The 16,071-nt window shown below is 38.2% G+C and overlaps 1 protein-coding gene across 9 annotated transcripts in view; it reads left to right on the forward strand.

Moving 5' to 3' along the window:
- Positions 1-16,071, forward strand: part of PKP4 (plakophilin 4) — a 180,748-nt gene that overhangs the window by 57,129 nt on the left and 107,548 nt on the right. For all 9 annotated transcript variants that reach the window (XM_072418185.1, XM_072418187.1, XM_072418186.1 and 6 more), the window contains one exon: positions 9,504-9,637. In XM_072418185.1, the coding sequence (XP_072274286.1) occupies positions 9,504-9,637 (134 nt within the window). The remainder of the gene's footprint in view (positions 1-9,503; positions 9,638-16,071) is intronic.

Here is a 16,071-nt window from a genome sequence, read left to right on the forward strand (position 1 = left end):
AACATTATAGGTAACATTTGGTTAACCATAATGCCATACTCTTGGATGTGCACTCAGGGCAAGAAAGGCTGATTTCCAAATCAAACGTCTGATTTACACATGTCCTGTGAAGTATTATTAAGGGATTTAATTCTCAGGGTCTTGCCTTTATGTAGCCATAGAGTGCGCATAGTTCAGGCATGATTACTTTTTTAAAATGTTGCTGGCAACACTATTGAACTTCAATCCATAATCTCTCTTCATTTTTGAACATCATCATAGCTTTATACTCTCCAAAGATTTTTTTAAGCCAGCTGGGAAGAAGCTGTAGAATGATGCCGGCCCCAGTATTGTGACCCAACTTTTCAGTAACCACCCAAAAACAACCGGGTGGTTACTGAAAAATACCTTGTGGTATATCCCGCTAAAAGGGGCTGGGGAGAACACAGCATAGCTATCTCGATGACTAAATCTGTGTACACAGTCTAGGTATATAGAAGCAGATCTGTTACATTGTGGCAGCTGTCACTCTGCAAATGGTCAACTTTGCTGTTGCTGCGTTTCCATATATAATAGGTCAGTCAAGAATAGGGAAGGACGAATTCCTAAATAAAAGCAATTTCATTCTCAAGGATCACACCATCACTGAAGAAAATTTGCAACATACAGTATCCTGATTATGTGTAGCTGCACTTGTAGCATCGCATGCTGTGGCAGATCATTTTTAATGTTAATTTTCTTTCACATTTTCTCTTTTTCAACTTACCTATTTATCTGTCCTAAACAGTACCTGCTGTCTGCAAGGCAATGATCAATCAATGTCCGTTTCTCAGCAGTATTAATGGAAAATGTCAGCGAGCAAAAGGGGGGGGGGGGGGGGATTTGAGTTTCCTCATCTTGGTTTGAGAATGGAAAAATAATATTGAGAAATGTGGACTTGGCACAACTGCTGTGTGTGGCATTAAGCTGGATTACAAAATGGAATCACAGGTTTTGTAATGAAGGTGTGGCAGAGGGCCTGGGAATTCGGGATGTTTGGAGACCACAGTCAGCCCATGATTTTGGTATGTCTCTAGTAAAGACATTTTGGCATTAAGTTACTGAAGCTGGATTGAGATGACTGGCTCTGGAGAGCATATTGTCAACTTTATTTTCTTGTAAACCCTTTTTAACTTTAGGTCTCCACTGGTATACGTATTTGATATGCAGTATTCTTGGCCTACATTCTTCAGTCTTGTGTACTGGCAGCAGGCCATTCTATTTTACTGCATGCTAGTACAACTCATAGTTCCAAATGAGCAAAACTAGTGGAAAGGGGTTGGAAACTTTGTCATTGTTTAAATATTGTCTGTGTCCCTTGACATTTCTCCTTTCCTTCTAATTCTCTAAGACACCCTTCAGTCTGCAGGAAAGGGGTGAAAATCTCTCAAAGCTTGAAGGCTTTCTTGCACCCTTTTAAAATTATTTTAATGGGGACACAAATAGCAATGACATTTTTTTTTTCATTAAACCAAAAAATTCCACCTTAAACATTTGTGATCACACAGGGTTTTATTGTAAAAAGGGGCAGATCATGGTACTTATGCAATAAAACATACTTTCTTGATCGCTCACAACTACCTGGCACTTCCCAGCTTCCTCCGCAGTTGCTGCGACTGAATAAACATCCACAGGACTGCGAGGGGAAGTCATCTTGGCCAATCAAGATGTCTGAAAAACGAAAGAATGAAGAGAAAAGAGGAAGATAATGGCATCACCAATACAGGCGAGTACACATGGGGCTTAGTTACGCTTTACCTCACTTGCCACCACATTCTGTCGATGTGCAGAAGTTTTAATTTAATGATAAAAAAAGCTTTGTATGGAGTAATAATGTGCTCAAAATATATACTAGGCTTTGCTTCTTTTTTTAATTCAAAGTAGCAGAGCTTTATTTTTTTTCCTCCTCCTACTAGAGTCCCATATATTTGAGGTAACGGCATGATTTCGACAGTCCAGCCACAACCTAATGTGTATGGTTGCAGGTGGATGTATATAACTGTTCATCATGCTCTGGCATCGGTGTTGACGACAGTGTCTCCCAGGATACCTCTATCTTTCTCCCCCCTCATCTCTTATTGGAGTAAACAGGAACATTTTATGAATGTCTCATAAAATATACCACAAAAAAATAATTAAATCCGTTCTCATGGAGCATTCACCAATGCCTGCACTACCTACTGCTGCTAGAAGCCAAAACAAAGTTGACTTTACTTCCTAGCTTCGAAATATCTAGTCTGCTTTGTAACAACATTTTAAGTGTGTGGGAGTCCAAATATGTGCAAGCCTGCCAGCCATCTGCCAAATATCCGAACGTCTCTAAACTTCTAAGAAATACATTTTCTTTTGCTTTTTCTAAACGTGAAGAAGCGGTATATTTTTTATGATGAGTAGTGAGCATTGACTCTTGTCAACAATGTGGGCTTTTTTTTTGGCCCTTTTCATTAAACATAAAACAACTTGCTAGCTGGGATTACTTTTATTGTAAAGTTTTTTTTTTTTTACTTGAGAATGTAAGTAAATGCTTGAGACAAAATCCAAACCAAGTGAAGCATTAGTAGCTAAGATACGTACCGTAGGTTACAGTTGAAGAAAATTAGTTTTCCCAAGTAATAGATCCTTTGAGGTTTTTCTATACCATTTCTCCATCTCATTGCCATGACTCATGCCAGTGTTCTAAACTCAGTGTTGATCTTCTGCCTACTGTCATAGCATTAAGCTGTCTTTCTTGCTTAGTGGTTGGTTATTACGGCCCCCATTCATGCCATATACTTTTGAAGGGGTCTGCTTATGGAATACTTGTAACTTTGCATCCTACAGTTATAGAAAATGTCATTGACCACATAACTAGGAAATTTACCATTCAAAAGTTCTCATTGCATGTTTCTGAATGTATAAGTGATGCTGGTAATGTCCCCAACTAATCCAGTGCCATTCACATGGAACTCTTTCAAAGAACTCCCACATGGCTACCTCTGTCTGACCCAGCAGTTTAGCAAAACCACATGAGCTTTTTTTTTTTGTGTAAATCCAGTACCAGTATTTACCATCTGCATGATTAGTTGCAGTTAGATTGGTTTACATAGAGGCTTTTTTGCCAAGCAGCACTGAATTGGTAATACAGTGGTACCTTGGTATAAGTCCTTAATCCATTCCAGATCCTTGGATTTATACCAAAGTTTTCCCATAAGAAATAAAAGGAAAATGATTAATCCGTTCCCATGAAGAAAAAAAAAAGTTATTGACAAATTATTAATTGATGGGGCTGGATTAAATAATTTAAACACTGCCTAATACTAAAATACATAAATACAAAAGCAATTAGATGAAATAAATGAAAATTTAACCTCCCTTTACCTTGCTGAGAAGAGTTGAGTGCCTAATAGGATGGTGCTGAGAGGGGAGGAGGAGGAGGAGATGTTCTGTAATTCACAGAGTTATAGCGCGGGTTGTTCACTGAATGGTAGCAACTGGCGTACTGACGCTCGTGGGCAGTCGTGGCTTTGTCTCGAGAGAGGTAAATAAGGGGAGCGCGCGGTGTTATGACTCATTTTTACCCATACAAGTTCTAGCACAAAGGTTGTTTACCAAGCAAAATTTTTCGTGTCCAAACAGGACTTATACCAAGTTGGACTTATTCCAACTTGGTATTCCAATGTATCAAACAAGCACTAAATTAGGTTACATGTAACCAAGTTTTGCCTTCTTTTAGGCAATTTAAGTAAGCTGCTCACTAATGAGCCTGGCAATAGGGGGGATTTGCTGAACTGAATTCAACTGTTTTACGGACTATACACTAGTTGATGGGTACACAACATTTAGTCAGGATAGTGGAGCCAAACCCAGTGTATTTTCACCTGTCCCTGTCCCATATGGGTGCTGCCATCTTTTTCTTTCTTTTCCTCTTCCTCATTCCGATCTTTGGTCATCTTGATTGGTCAGGCTGGGAGGCAGTGAGCAGGCGGTTAAGAATGCTCATCGTTTAAAGGACATCACCTGTATTTTTTTTTTTTTTGCTATAAAGCCCTGCCTGATGCCAAACTTTTAAACGGGAACCTTGGTTCCACTTAAGGTTTTCTCTTGTGATATTTTTGCAATATTGTTAGAAATGGGTGATAAAAACATAAGTTTACCATACAGGTACTTTTAATCTAGTAAAATATCCTTTCAGTATAAATACCATTTCAAAGCTTTTCTGTTAATTAGCTGTATTAAGAAGGTGCTTCATCATTTTGCCTATCAAGCTGGTTATAAAACCTACTCTTTCCCTGGGGGTATCCTGCTGCATCAAACTTACTTTAATATTCATGTCTGTGTCACCATGTATCCATTTTGTTTTGTGCTTGACAATACAAGCAACATCTGCATACCCGTGCTGTATCTAAGCCTACAAAGCTGTTATGGCAACTTATTCACCTGTGAAGCACGGAGATCTTGGTAAATAAACATGGATTCTAGTGTGTATGTTTTTTTTCCCCTCTCAATGTTCCGAGAACATTACATTTAGTCAGCCTGCTTGTCCAGTAAAGGTCAGGCAATATATGTTTTTCTGTGCAAGTTAATTGCTCTCCTGTTGCTTCTGACTGCTGGGTGGATTTGAATGAAAGGGCATTACATCACAGCTGAACAAGAAACATTTACCTCTCAGCTCAGTAGAATTCAGACCCTTCAAACCCTCTGGTTAATTAAATCAAAACTCCAGGTAAACTTTGGCAAACTACTCTAATGCAGCTCTGTGTGTCACTTACCTTCGTACTGGGCTATGTAGAAATACCATGAGAATGTTGTGGTCCTTCCTTTTGCTCTCTTTCTGCTCAAAGTTATTTAATAGCCCCTTCACACCTAAGCCTTGGAGTAGGGTGTGCATTAACTTGGACGTCGCAGTAGCACAGGCTACACATGTTGGTGCATTGTAAAGCCATTAAAGTAAAAGGCCACCCAACATAGTAAGGCTACGCACACACATTCGATCTTTCACGATCCTTTCCAACGACAAGACTAAAAGATGCGTCAACAGCGCCTTTCTGCTCTATGGAAAGTGTAGGGGGGAATAAGCCAGCAGCGTCCCGCTGCGCTATCTCTTCTTTACTTGCATTACGGTCGTTTGTGGATCTGCCAGGATGGATCCATGAGCAATGTTGAACAACCGATTCTTGTCCTACTAGCCCTGAAACAATAATCGGACGAGAATAATCTGGCATGTTTATGTAACCTAGGGCAACCCTTTTGTGTTGCAGCTCACTATGTGTGATGATTAACTACTGTTTATAGTGGTGTACTGTGTCACAAAAAAAAACAGCGTATTGGTTTTCTAGTAAATTGGCAACCTATTACAATGATTTTTTTTTTGTACCTTTTTCCTTATTTTTGGTAGGTTGAAGTTTCTGGGCTCGGCATCTTTTACGCTATAGCCATATCCAAGACTAAAAACAAAAACCTAATACTGCAAAATACCCATCCTTAGGAATAGTGGCTGCTTTAGTTGTCAAATTTAATACTAAGCACTCTTCCAGAAAGCATAGAAAATACTTGTTTATCTTGCCAGGAATGCATTGTCCTGTTCATTTCCTGTGAGCTATAAACAAAAAGCAAAAACAATGGTCTCTGTCCTGTGTATACTACAAATTCTATCAACTACCATGTATGAAGATGAACAAAGGGGGATATTTTCAACTCGGGCAAGAACCATGGCTGCTTTTCTTTTAGATTGTAAGCTCTTCCTCTCCTGCTTTTGTATCTGTCTGTCATTTGGAACCCCTATTTAATGTACAGTGCTGCGTAATATGTTGGCGCTATATAAATACTCTAATAATAAAGGAGTCAAATAATAAAAAAATAAAATAAAAAAAACACTAAAAGGTCAAACTAATTCAGTCATTACCTCTATGGTAAGCTGCAATATAGTTAACTTTGATTTGGGTTTATATGCGCCAGAAATGATAAAAACATACACCACACTTGCCACACTTCCCACACTTGTATGGTATTGTGCTTACTACAGACGGAATGCAAAGATCTTAGTGCATGCAAATTGGTGCTTTTTCGACGCCATGCATTTTAGATATCCCAAAACACTTGCTGGACCCCGCTCTTCATTATCCTTTAGGTGTATGCTTTTATTTCCCTAATTTTGTTTGTGGACGTGAATTGTTACGTGCTCAAAGTTTGATAGGTGTTAATAAAAGTTTCTAGTTTTTCCTTTTTATAAATGTCCTTGTTTGCATAGCTTTTTTGTTCCCTGTGCATAGCAGTTTGTTCTGCATATGGGTTCCACATACTATATGAACAATAAGCAGTTGCATCCATGGACATTTTGACAAGTTAAATGGCACATATAAGACACATCCATCCAAGGACAGAAAGATAGCTTGAGAACTAGATACAAGGCAAATAAACACTTATAGGTGTTGTAAAGCTAGATTTGCTCTTTGTGTGGATGTAGCTTTGGTTTGTACCCCCTGGCAAGGACAGGTGTTTTGTTCTTGGTAACAAATAAAATTCCTTTCCACCTACAAATTTACAGTCTCACTATGCGGCCTAAGCGCTTCTGGCAACCGATGAAGAAACAAAGGAGTCACAATGGAGCATGGGATAAGGCAAATGTTTTCTGAGTTTTAAAAATAGCTTGATTAGTCAGATTAATCAGTTGAATAACTCATTTAATTGAGAACAGAAGCATGTGGGTATGCACTTTGCGGCGGTGTGTACAGACCTCTGAAGGCTTGTCCTTCTCTGTCAGCCTCGCTGGAGGGGGGAGCGGACATGTACTCATTAACTTTCCATGTTGGATACTGCACACATGAACGATTTATAATATAGGGGAGTTAATTTCAAAAGCAGCCTTTTTTCTTTTTTTTTTTTTTTTTACACAGCACCCAGGTGTATGGTCGCTGCCAGTCCGCACAAGTGGCTGTTTGGTTTGTTTTGTATTCTTTTTACAAGCTGGAAAACCCCCAAGGAACCTCAAAAAATGCAGATAAGCGCTTTAGGTTATAAACTCCCAATTTAACACCAGTGCACCTACTGAAGAAAAAACTTGAGTTGTGATGAAAACACTATTGTGGGGCTACCAGCAACCATACACATAGGAATTATTCACAAAAATTAGGACCTGTGCAGGGTCACTTCTTCGTGTTCTAGCAATACGAAATGTTGTGCTCCATTAGAGTGTCAGATGTGTATTTTTTTATGATATCTGAAACTGTCTTCAACTAAATGTGCTTTGTAAACCTTTTTTGTGTGTGTCTCATATGTCCAGTCCATTCAGCCATTAGGGACCTTATCAAACCCACATTAAACTGCAAATTCATGCTTCAGGCACAATTGCAGTTAATCCTCTCCAATTCCAGCACAGTTCCAGAAAAGGAAAAGCTGCTTTTGGAAGAACTGCATCACAGCCACAAACACATGCAAATGTTACCTGCGGTGAACTCCTAAAGGAGTTCACATCAGCAGTTTGCTATGGGGCACAGAGCAGCCAACCACATGGTCCCCACCGCAGGTAACAAAGGGCGCTCGGTCCCAAGCAAAAGTATGTTAGTATGGTGCCAGGTGAGAGGAGAGATCCTCCTATGTTTTACTAACAGATGTACTTTGCTGTGCAGAGAATATCATGCATGTACTTGACTTTCCACACATCCCCCTCACTCCTTTGAATTACTTCCTTCCTGAGATTCCGATGGTATTTTTCTTCTGCTGATTTAGACTGTGCACCCATTCCCAGATGACTGTTTAGACCTGGTGGTTGGTAGTGCATTAAAGTAAAACAGATGAATTGATGAATGTTAGTACGTGTACATAAGTTTTTAGGTTACAAACAGTAAATTTATTTGCCCAGGTCTACTTTCATATATGTGCATTATGGTAACTTGTTCCCGGACATAAATGCAAACATTTGTTCGCAGTGACATTGCATTCACATTTTACTTTTTTCTTTTGACATTGAAATATTCATATGAAGTGCAACTGCAGACAAAAAAGTTGGAGCATGCAAGGGTTCTAATTGATTGCTGTTTGTGCTCTGACAGTGGAGATGTTGCATTGTTCTCTCGCTGAATCAGGACATCACAGACAATTACAGCAATAAAACTAAGTTAAAACGCACACAATCCAGCAAACCTGGAATTTATCTGGTCCGAAACTGAAAACATTTGCCACCTAAATCAAGCCCAGTGTGTTTACGGCATGCACATGAAAGTAACATTAGCACAAACTTTAGTCTAATCCAGTTATTTGTTTTCTTAGCAAAAGTGCCAATACTCATGTACAAAATTGTGCCTTTCTGCCAGAGATAGAAAATATAAAGAGTATTTTTTTTTTTTATGCAGACAACGCCCCGTTAGTGATTGCACTGTAATCCTGGAAAGCAATAACTGTAGGAAGTGAAACAGGTAGAGGTGACGGTGACTCACATATTCAGTGCAGCTTGTAGTCAGGTTTGCGGTGTGATGGCATGTAATGATCATATCCAGTATTAACATTCCTTTTATTGCTTATACCCTTATATAAACAAAGAAGGGTTTGGCCATACTTCTCAAAGCATGAAATGAGAACTTTTTACAGAACTAAACTAAGCTGCTAGGGGAAGGGATTTTTGACAGAAAAGACATGAAGGTCTCCTCTTCCAACTAACCTCTTTTCCTATGCCAGTTTCTTTTTTGGGTTAACAATTTAACACACATGCATTCTACTTAAGTTGCTTGTGTAGGGATACTGCACCCTTGTGTATGCGTAAGTCTTGCCTCATGAGTGATCACTCCATTTCCAAACAGAATGCTTAGGAGCCTGGATGCTGCAAGGGGCAGAGCCTGCATCACACAACATCAGAGAAGGGCAAAATTTCACCCTGCACATTGTGGTTTAATTTCAATTTACTAAATTGTGAAACTGTTCAAGCTGGACTGTGCCTCTGCAAACTGTCCACTTTGCACCTTGTATGTAGATGATTAGACATAAAAGGGCAAACATCTATGCATACAAATAATACAATTGCAAAGCTGTTTTGTGATGCTGTCAGAAATGTAAATTCTCATCAATTGGCATTATTTGGCCAGTTCTGTTACTGTCTTGTGTGCTGCAGTATGAGGAGTTAGTGAATGTAATTTTCTTCCTATTACCCGAACTACCGCTTTTTTTATTTATTATTAATATTTTCTGCTTTGTTGAAGTGCTATTGGAAAAGCTAGCTGCTGTTCCTGTTATATAGTGATGCACGTTCTCGATTAGTGCAAGTTTGTTGATCTGTTTAGACACAATGCTGTTCCCATTTAGGAGAGCCATTAGAGTGAGAAGAACAAATTATTACATGTGTATAATTACAAAAAAAAAGCTTTTTGAGAAGTATAGGAGTGCAAAATGAGAATGCACTTTACAAAAGGTCAAAAAATACCCCTTAAAAACACACATATATCTAAAGTGTAAAATTGATTGCATTTGGCAAATGTTTCAGTCTCCTCTTTAACCGTTGTTTTTTGTATTTTGTTTAGATGCCATGCCAGCTCCTGAGCAGACTCCCTTGATGGAGGAGGGGCTACAGAAAGTCCCGCAAGAAGCTCCTCCCACGGCCGGCATGGAACCAGAAGCTACCGCCACAAACATTTTGGCATCTGTAAAAGAACAGGTTAGAGTGAGCTGTCCTTTACATTCAGCTGCCTTTTCGCTTTACTTTTAAGTTGCAATTCTATTTTATGAACACTTAAGATGTTTCCTGCCAGTTTAGCTAAATAACTGCAAGAACATTCTACTTTTCAATAGGTCTGTTTTTTTTTTGTTTTTTTTTATAGTCAGTAAAAATTGAGTTTTCAGTCATCTGGTTTTTTTTTTCCTCCAAAGTTTGCCATTAAGCACAGACACAAATGCTTCAAGTGTATGCCAGTATCAACAAATAACTGTTATTGGCTCAAATGAAGAAATAATCCATTTCAGTTGTTCCCTGGAACAGGAGTTATTATTAATAATAATATTAATAAACAGCATTTATAAAGCACCAACATATTACGTAGCGCTGTACATTAAAGGTAGCAAATGCCAGTTACAGACAGTGACACAGGAGGAGGAAAGGACCCTGCCCTGAGGAGCTTTACATTCTAGGAGCTTGGTGGGAAGTATCACACAATAGGAGGGGAGATATGTAATTTTGGGAAATAGTGACGGTTTTAAAAAACAGAAGAAGATGGGTAGGCAAGTTTGAAAAAAAAAATGGGTTTTGAGAGCCCTTTTAAATGAGCAGAAAGTAGGAGCAAGCCAAATAGGACAAGGAAGAACATTCCAGAGAGTCGGGCCAGCTCTAGAAAAGTCTTGGAGCCATGCGTGTGATGAAGTTATGAATCGGGAAGTCAGTAGTAGGTCATTGGAGGATGGAAGAGAGCATCTAGGGGAGTATTTCTTACCGGGTCAGAAAAGTAAGTGGGACAAGAACTGTGGAGCAGTTGTTGAACTTGTTATAGATATAACTAATGATTGCTTTTACCTTCAAGGCTCCTAATAAGTCCAGGGAACCTGTGCACATTTTATCCTGAGTCTTATTGTTCAGGCCCTGACTGGTAAATGTTTGCATTCAGTGTCCTGTCTTTTTAAGTGAATATTCAAGAGCTGTGACTTTTGCATTGTGAAATTTGAAGGAAATGAGCTTGATTTCTGTGAATGACATAAAACACACCTTCATCGATAACCTCTTAGTGGCAGCATTGAACGGTTGACATGGTTTTATTTTAATTAAAATTGTACATGAAAATTAATAGAGATGGCTGCAATACATGGTAAGGAGTTTTGAATAAATACCTTGTTCATCTTGTTTGGGGTCTTTGCTGACTCGCACCTTATGTAATATATTACTGACTGTCTCTGCTTAGTGCTGCAGAGCCCGAGCTTTTCATAAGATCGACCAAAACCTCATTGTGCATTGTAATGAAAGAATGATCTGCATTCTTCCGAATTTGTTTAACCAGAAGAACTGGAGAAAGAAAACAAACCGCCTCTTCTGCCAAGTCTGCTTCTTATACTGAAAAAACTGAGGTTTACTGGTATTTTTGGTTTTCTCCCACACAATGGTTTTAGTATAATTTCTATGAAAAGCACAACTGTTCCAATTGAGAAGCTGTGCACTAAATGGGGAAATGACTGCTGTAATTGTGGGGAAGTGTAACTGTGTTAGATCATGACCAGAGAAAACCACAGTAAGGTTTTAAGGAAAAAAAAAGCAACGTGTGTCTGTAACATGCTAGACAGTCACCATGCAGAGGTGTTTTTCCCAAATTTAGATATTTTTTTAGTAAAGAAAATCATAATATAAAATGTGAAATGCATAAACCAAATACACATTCTTTTTAAAATGGGGATCTGCTTGGGGGAACAGTTCCAACAATACCATTTTTTTTTCTTGTTCCACCATAGGTTCGTATATTTCAAGCAGTAAAATAGCTGCTGAAGTTAAAACGTTAGTAAACAGAAACATACCATATCTTTCTGGTGCTTCATGATGGAATAAAGAAACAAGGGTGACTAAAAGGACTGACACAGGGCTGTACAAAATGCTTAAGTGTGGAACAAAAATTTCTGTATTAACTACATTTTGTCAGAAAACCTAATCTTTTACCTATCTTACAGTAAAAAAACAAATACAGGATTCATACCTGAAGTTTCTGTGGTGGCAGACAACTGGCACGCTGGGTACCTAATTACCTAGTTATGGATAGTGCTAGGCTAAGGGGTAGGAAATGGCTGCCTTGGCTCCCCCAGCAGAAGAGCAGTTGCACAAAAGGCAAAAACCTGACACCTTTTCTGTATTACACTCATTTGGCTTGCGAAATTGGGAAGCTCACTTTGGCCATAAGTACCAAAGGACCTTGTTCTGGTACTGTTTCTCTTTTTTGAAGTTTCTCATTTCCAAATGCTCAGTTTCGCATGATGCTTGCTAGTGACTTTAGCTACTTTTCTGGCTTAAAAAATAAAAGGAGACTGGAATCTGTGGATTTTATGCACATATTACATGTCCCCTTTTGTCTGTTTTCCAGAACTGCCACGTTCCTTAAAGTTAAATGATTTGTAGATTGTTGTACACCAGTACAACCTATGCCACAGTTTCTCAATTGGATTGAAGTCTGGGCTTTGATTAGACCATTCGAAGACACGTAAATGTTATTCTTTAAATTATTTCAATGTAGCTGAAGAAATGTTTTGGGAATCTTGTCCTGCTGCTTACACCCATAACATTTTACATAATTTCTCAAGTTTGATTTTAGTCTCATCTGATCAGTGAACCCTCTTCCAATATCCTGGTGGCAAACCCTAAAATGTGTGTTCATCCACCTCCCTGTCCACTCATCATAAAACTCCTATGTGTATATATACTCCCATTTCTACGGTGGATCATTGCAGCTTCATAAATGTTATCCTTGGGTCCTTTTTTTTTAGTTTCTGATTGATGTGAGTGTGAGTTTTGGTGAGTGGCCTTGTCTTGTCAGGATTGTAGTAGTGCCATATTCTTTCTATTTGTTCCAATGGATTTAATTGTGCTCTTGCACAATTATCAACTAATTGTGTGACCTCTGAGGCTAATTTATTAGACCAAATCTTACTTTTCACAGCTAAGGAATGACTATATATATATATATATATATATATATATATATATATATATATATATATATATATATATATATATATATATATATATTCACAGCTTTACTTATTTTCACTACAGTAGGAAGAATACATTTGTTTGGCACTCTCTTTGGTGGTTATTTGCGGACATTGTAGTTTAACTGATGTACTACCTGATGTGTGTCCTAACTTGGGTTTGTGCTGCATTTCTGATCCGTTCTATACATCGGTCTTGCAGGGGAATTGCTAGTGTTATTTTTACAAGCCACGCGTTAGAGAGAGTGCCTTAATCTACTTAGTGGGGTGCTTATAGAGAGATCAGTTTATGTCAGCAGTAACCCAGTGAACACATCGTGATAAGCACTTATACTTGCTGACCCTTCTTTTACTACATGAGAGGAATAGCAGCGGCTAATCATTTATAGTGTGCTGAACTAGCCTATTCAGGAGTGAAACTGGAATTATACATGCTCATCTTTAAAGAGCAGATCAGGCCATAGAAGGGTATGTTTTCTCTGGGAACTGTGAAAAAAAAACAGTGGGTTAGGTGTACCAGCTGTGGGCATTCTTTTATTAATGAACTAAGGGTGCCACCGTATTCTTACAACTGCTGCCCCACAGGGCACTATGGAATTTTTGGTTTCTAAAAATAAATGAGGTTTGCACTCGATTTGCTTCTATACCCTCATTGTCATTTACCGGTTTGACATTTCCAAATAAACCTTACATACATGTTTTTTGTGTTTTTTTATGCTTGAGTTAGAACAGAAGGGTTATTTCATCTGTTGTGTTAACTTCTTTATACCCCTTGGGGAAATTGCTCCCTTTCTTCTTTTCTCCGTGACACCTAGGGCACTGCTGTGAAGTGATTATTATTTACTTTCTTTGTAAGAATTTGTCATTAATTTTAAATCATATGTATTTGTTTTCAGGTACCTTAAAACTCCTGCTGGTTTATTATTTGGTTGTTTATGTAAGGGAAATTTTTCAGGTGGGACACAAACTCAACCATCTCCAATATAGAAATATTTAACGCTTGAGGAAACTTTTTTTGACAAATATAAATTTTATGGCAAGGTTTCTTCACTATGCTTAATACTTTCTAAAGCTTGACATTCATGCCTTATTGTCCCCAGACAAATTGGTCTTAATCCTAGACCTGTCCTGGGTCCATACAATGAGAACTTGATTGCATTGGATGTGTTGACCCAATTTCTAGCTCCGGAAGCAAGTTCTTGGTTTTTAAGCTTTCACTATATATATAATAAAACATATCTACAATCTAGTTCAATTCTAATTTTGCTACTTTTGATTTCCTACCAGCCCAGCAGCTTCTGATTAAAATGATTCCTCTTTCTGCATATAGTTGTAGTCCTGTGTAATTTCATCCTATTCCATGCTATATTTCAGTGCTGATTATTGAAGTGTAAATTGACTTCCTCTGTGCCTGTCTGATGAGGAATTGATGGGTGTGTAAAAAATATGAAAAAAGGGGGTTAATTTAAAACATATATCCTCTAACTTTCAGCTTTAAATTGATCTATTGTACATTACAATTATATTTTATTTTTTTTTTTTTTTTTTTTTATACATGTTTGTATTGTACAGAAATCTTGATTTACTGTCACATAATATCACACCGAGTCATTGAAATAAGAGAAGGTTGCTTGTAACAGTAATTGCAGATTGTCATCATTGTTGTGACTGTATAATGTTCTCTGTGGAAGTTAGTGGGAATGGTAAAATGTTTTTCCAGGAAAACCTGAAAATAGAACTTGTGCTACAAAGTGCTAAGCTATATAGAAGCTCAGTATACTTTCTGTGTACATCCTGCAGATACTTTTCATTCAATAGTTCAACTACTAGAAATTTATTTAGACTCAGACATCTTTCCGCACATTCCTGAGTTGTATGAAATGTTCTGTTCCTAGCAAAGGAAGTTCCTATGTGTATACAGCTAAGCAAGACAGCAGGTTGAAGAGCTTATAGCGGATCTAAAATCTTCAAAAATTGCGCACCGGCCATAGCCGTGGACCAAGTCTCCAGTACGCATCGCAGGCTCAGGGCGGTGGGCAGGTTGTGACTCTGGACTCAGGCTTGGACCTGTGATGGGAGAGAGGACGGGTTCCGGCACAATGACATCACTGGGGGGGGGGGGGGGGGGGGGGGTAAGGTCTAAAATCCATGCATTTAGTGGTCCACAAGCTCCAAAAGGTTGGGGACCACTGTTTTATTGCATAACCTGCCCCTTTCTGCCATCTTGACCAATTGCTTTAGTAGTTCACTTGTTGCCTACTTATGTTATCAGCAACAGCAAGGAAAGTATCTTAGATGGTAAAGTTTTTTTTAAAGTTTTTATCAATATTTTATACTGTTTGTTTTTGGGCTTTTGTGTGAGAATAAACAAAATCAAACATATTTTTTTTTTTCCAAAGGCATAAATCTTGTTCATTGCAGTTATTTGTCAACGGTGAAATGATGTGACAAATAGATTTATTTTCTATAAACAAGCCATGATATTATAGGCTCATGGCTGCGTAGAGAAAAGGCATATGTTATGCTGTAGATTGGCTTTTCTTTTTGACATCTGGAAGTGTAACACTTCTCAGCAGGATAATCTCCGCCATCATAAGTCTTTAAATGAACTGTACCCTAACATGTAGCTCATTTATAAGGCCAAAAGCAAATGCTAGAAGACCATCATGACAGGTTTTGTCCCATTCAAGGAGTACTGAGATTGACAAAGGGCTGGCTGTTTGGGTTCAGTGCCAGGTTAAACGTGCTTGTGTGATTTTTACAGACTTTGCATTATAGGTTCACTCTGACACCAGGGCCACACAGTGCAGTGGACTTCTCTCTTTTGAGAATGAAGAAAGGTAACCTGTTGTCTAATTTTCAAAGAACCTAAAGGGGGAAAAATAGGTTGTCTCAAAGTTTACCTTACTAATCTTGCACAGTAAATGCTCCTCTTATGCACTCAAATTGCTTATTTTGGTTTCATAACAAACTTTTCACTTGCTTTAAAAGCTGCAGGAGGTCATATAGAGTCCATCATCACCTAACCGCCTGCTCCCCAGCCATGCAGTCTCTGCCCTGCCCTATAATATGTTAGTTTTATCTTTACTGCTGTGCCTTTACCCTTTTTCACATATGCTTTCTTCTGTAATCTCAATATTGTAAAATAGATGAAAAATCTGACTATTTTGTGATAGCAGCAACTGGTAAGTATACCTGCAATCCTAGAGGCAGAGATCCCACTGCCGTATGCTGTGTTGATGAAGAAGCGCTATGTCAAACTAAACAAATCTGAGTATCTGTTGAAAGTAAAAATAAAAACACTATAAAAGCACCACTAAATGCTTGAAACATTTCATATTCATATATTCAAAATCTAATCATGAATATAAATATATAGCAGTATTTTCCCCAGAAATATTTTTTTTTTTTTTTTTT

This window comes from Pyxicephalus adspersus, chromosome 7, assembly GCF_032062135.1.
Source record: "Pyxicephalus adspersus chromosome 7, UCB_Pads_2.0, whole genome shotgun sequence".
NCBI classification, from domain to species: domain Eukaryota; kingdom Metazoa; phylum Chordata; class Amphibia; order Anura; family Pyxicephalidae; genus Pyxicephalus; species Pyxicephalus adspersus.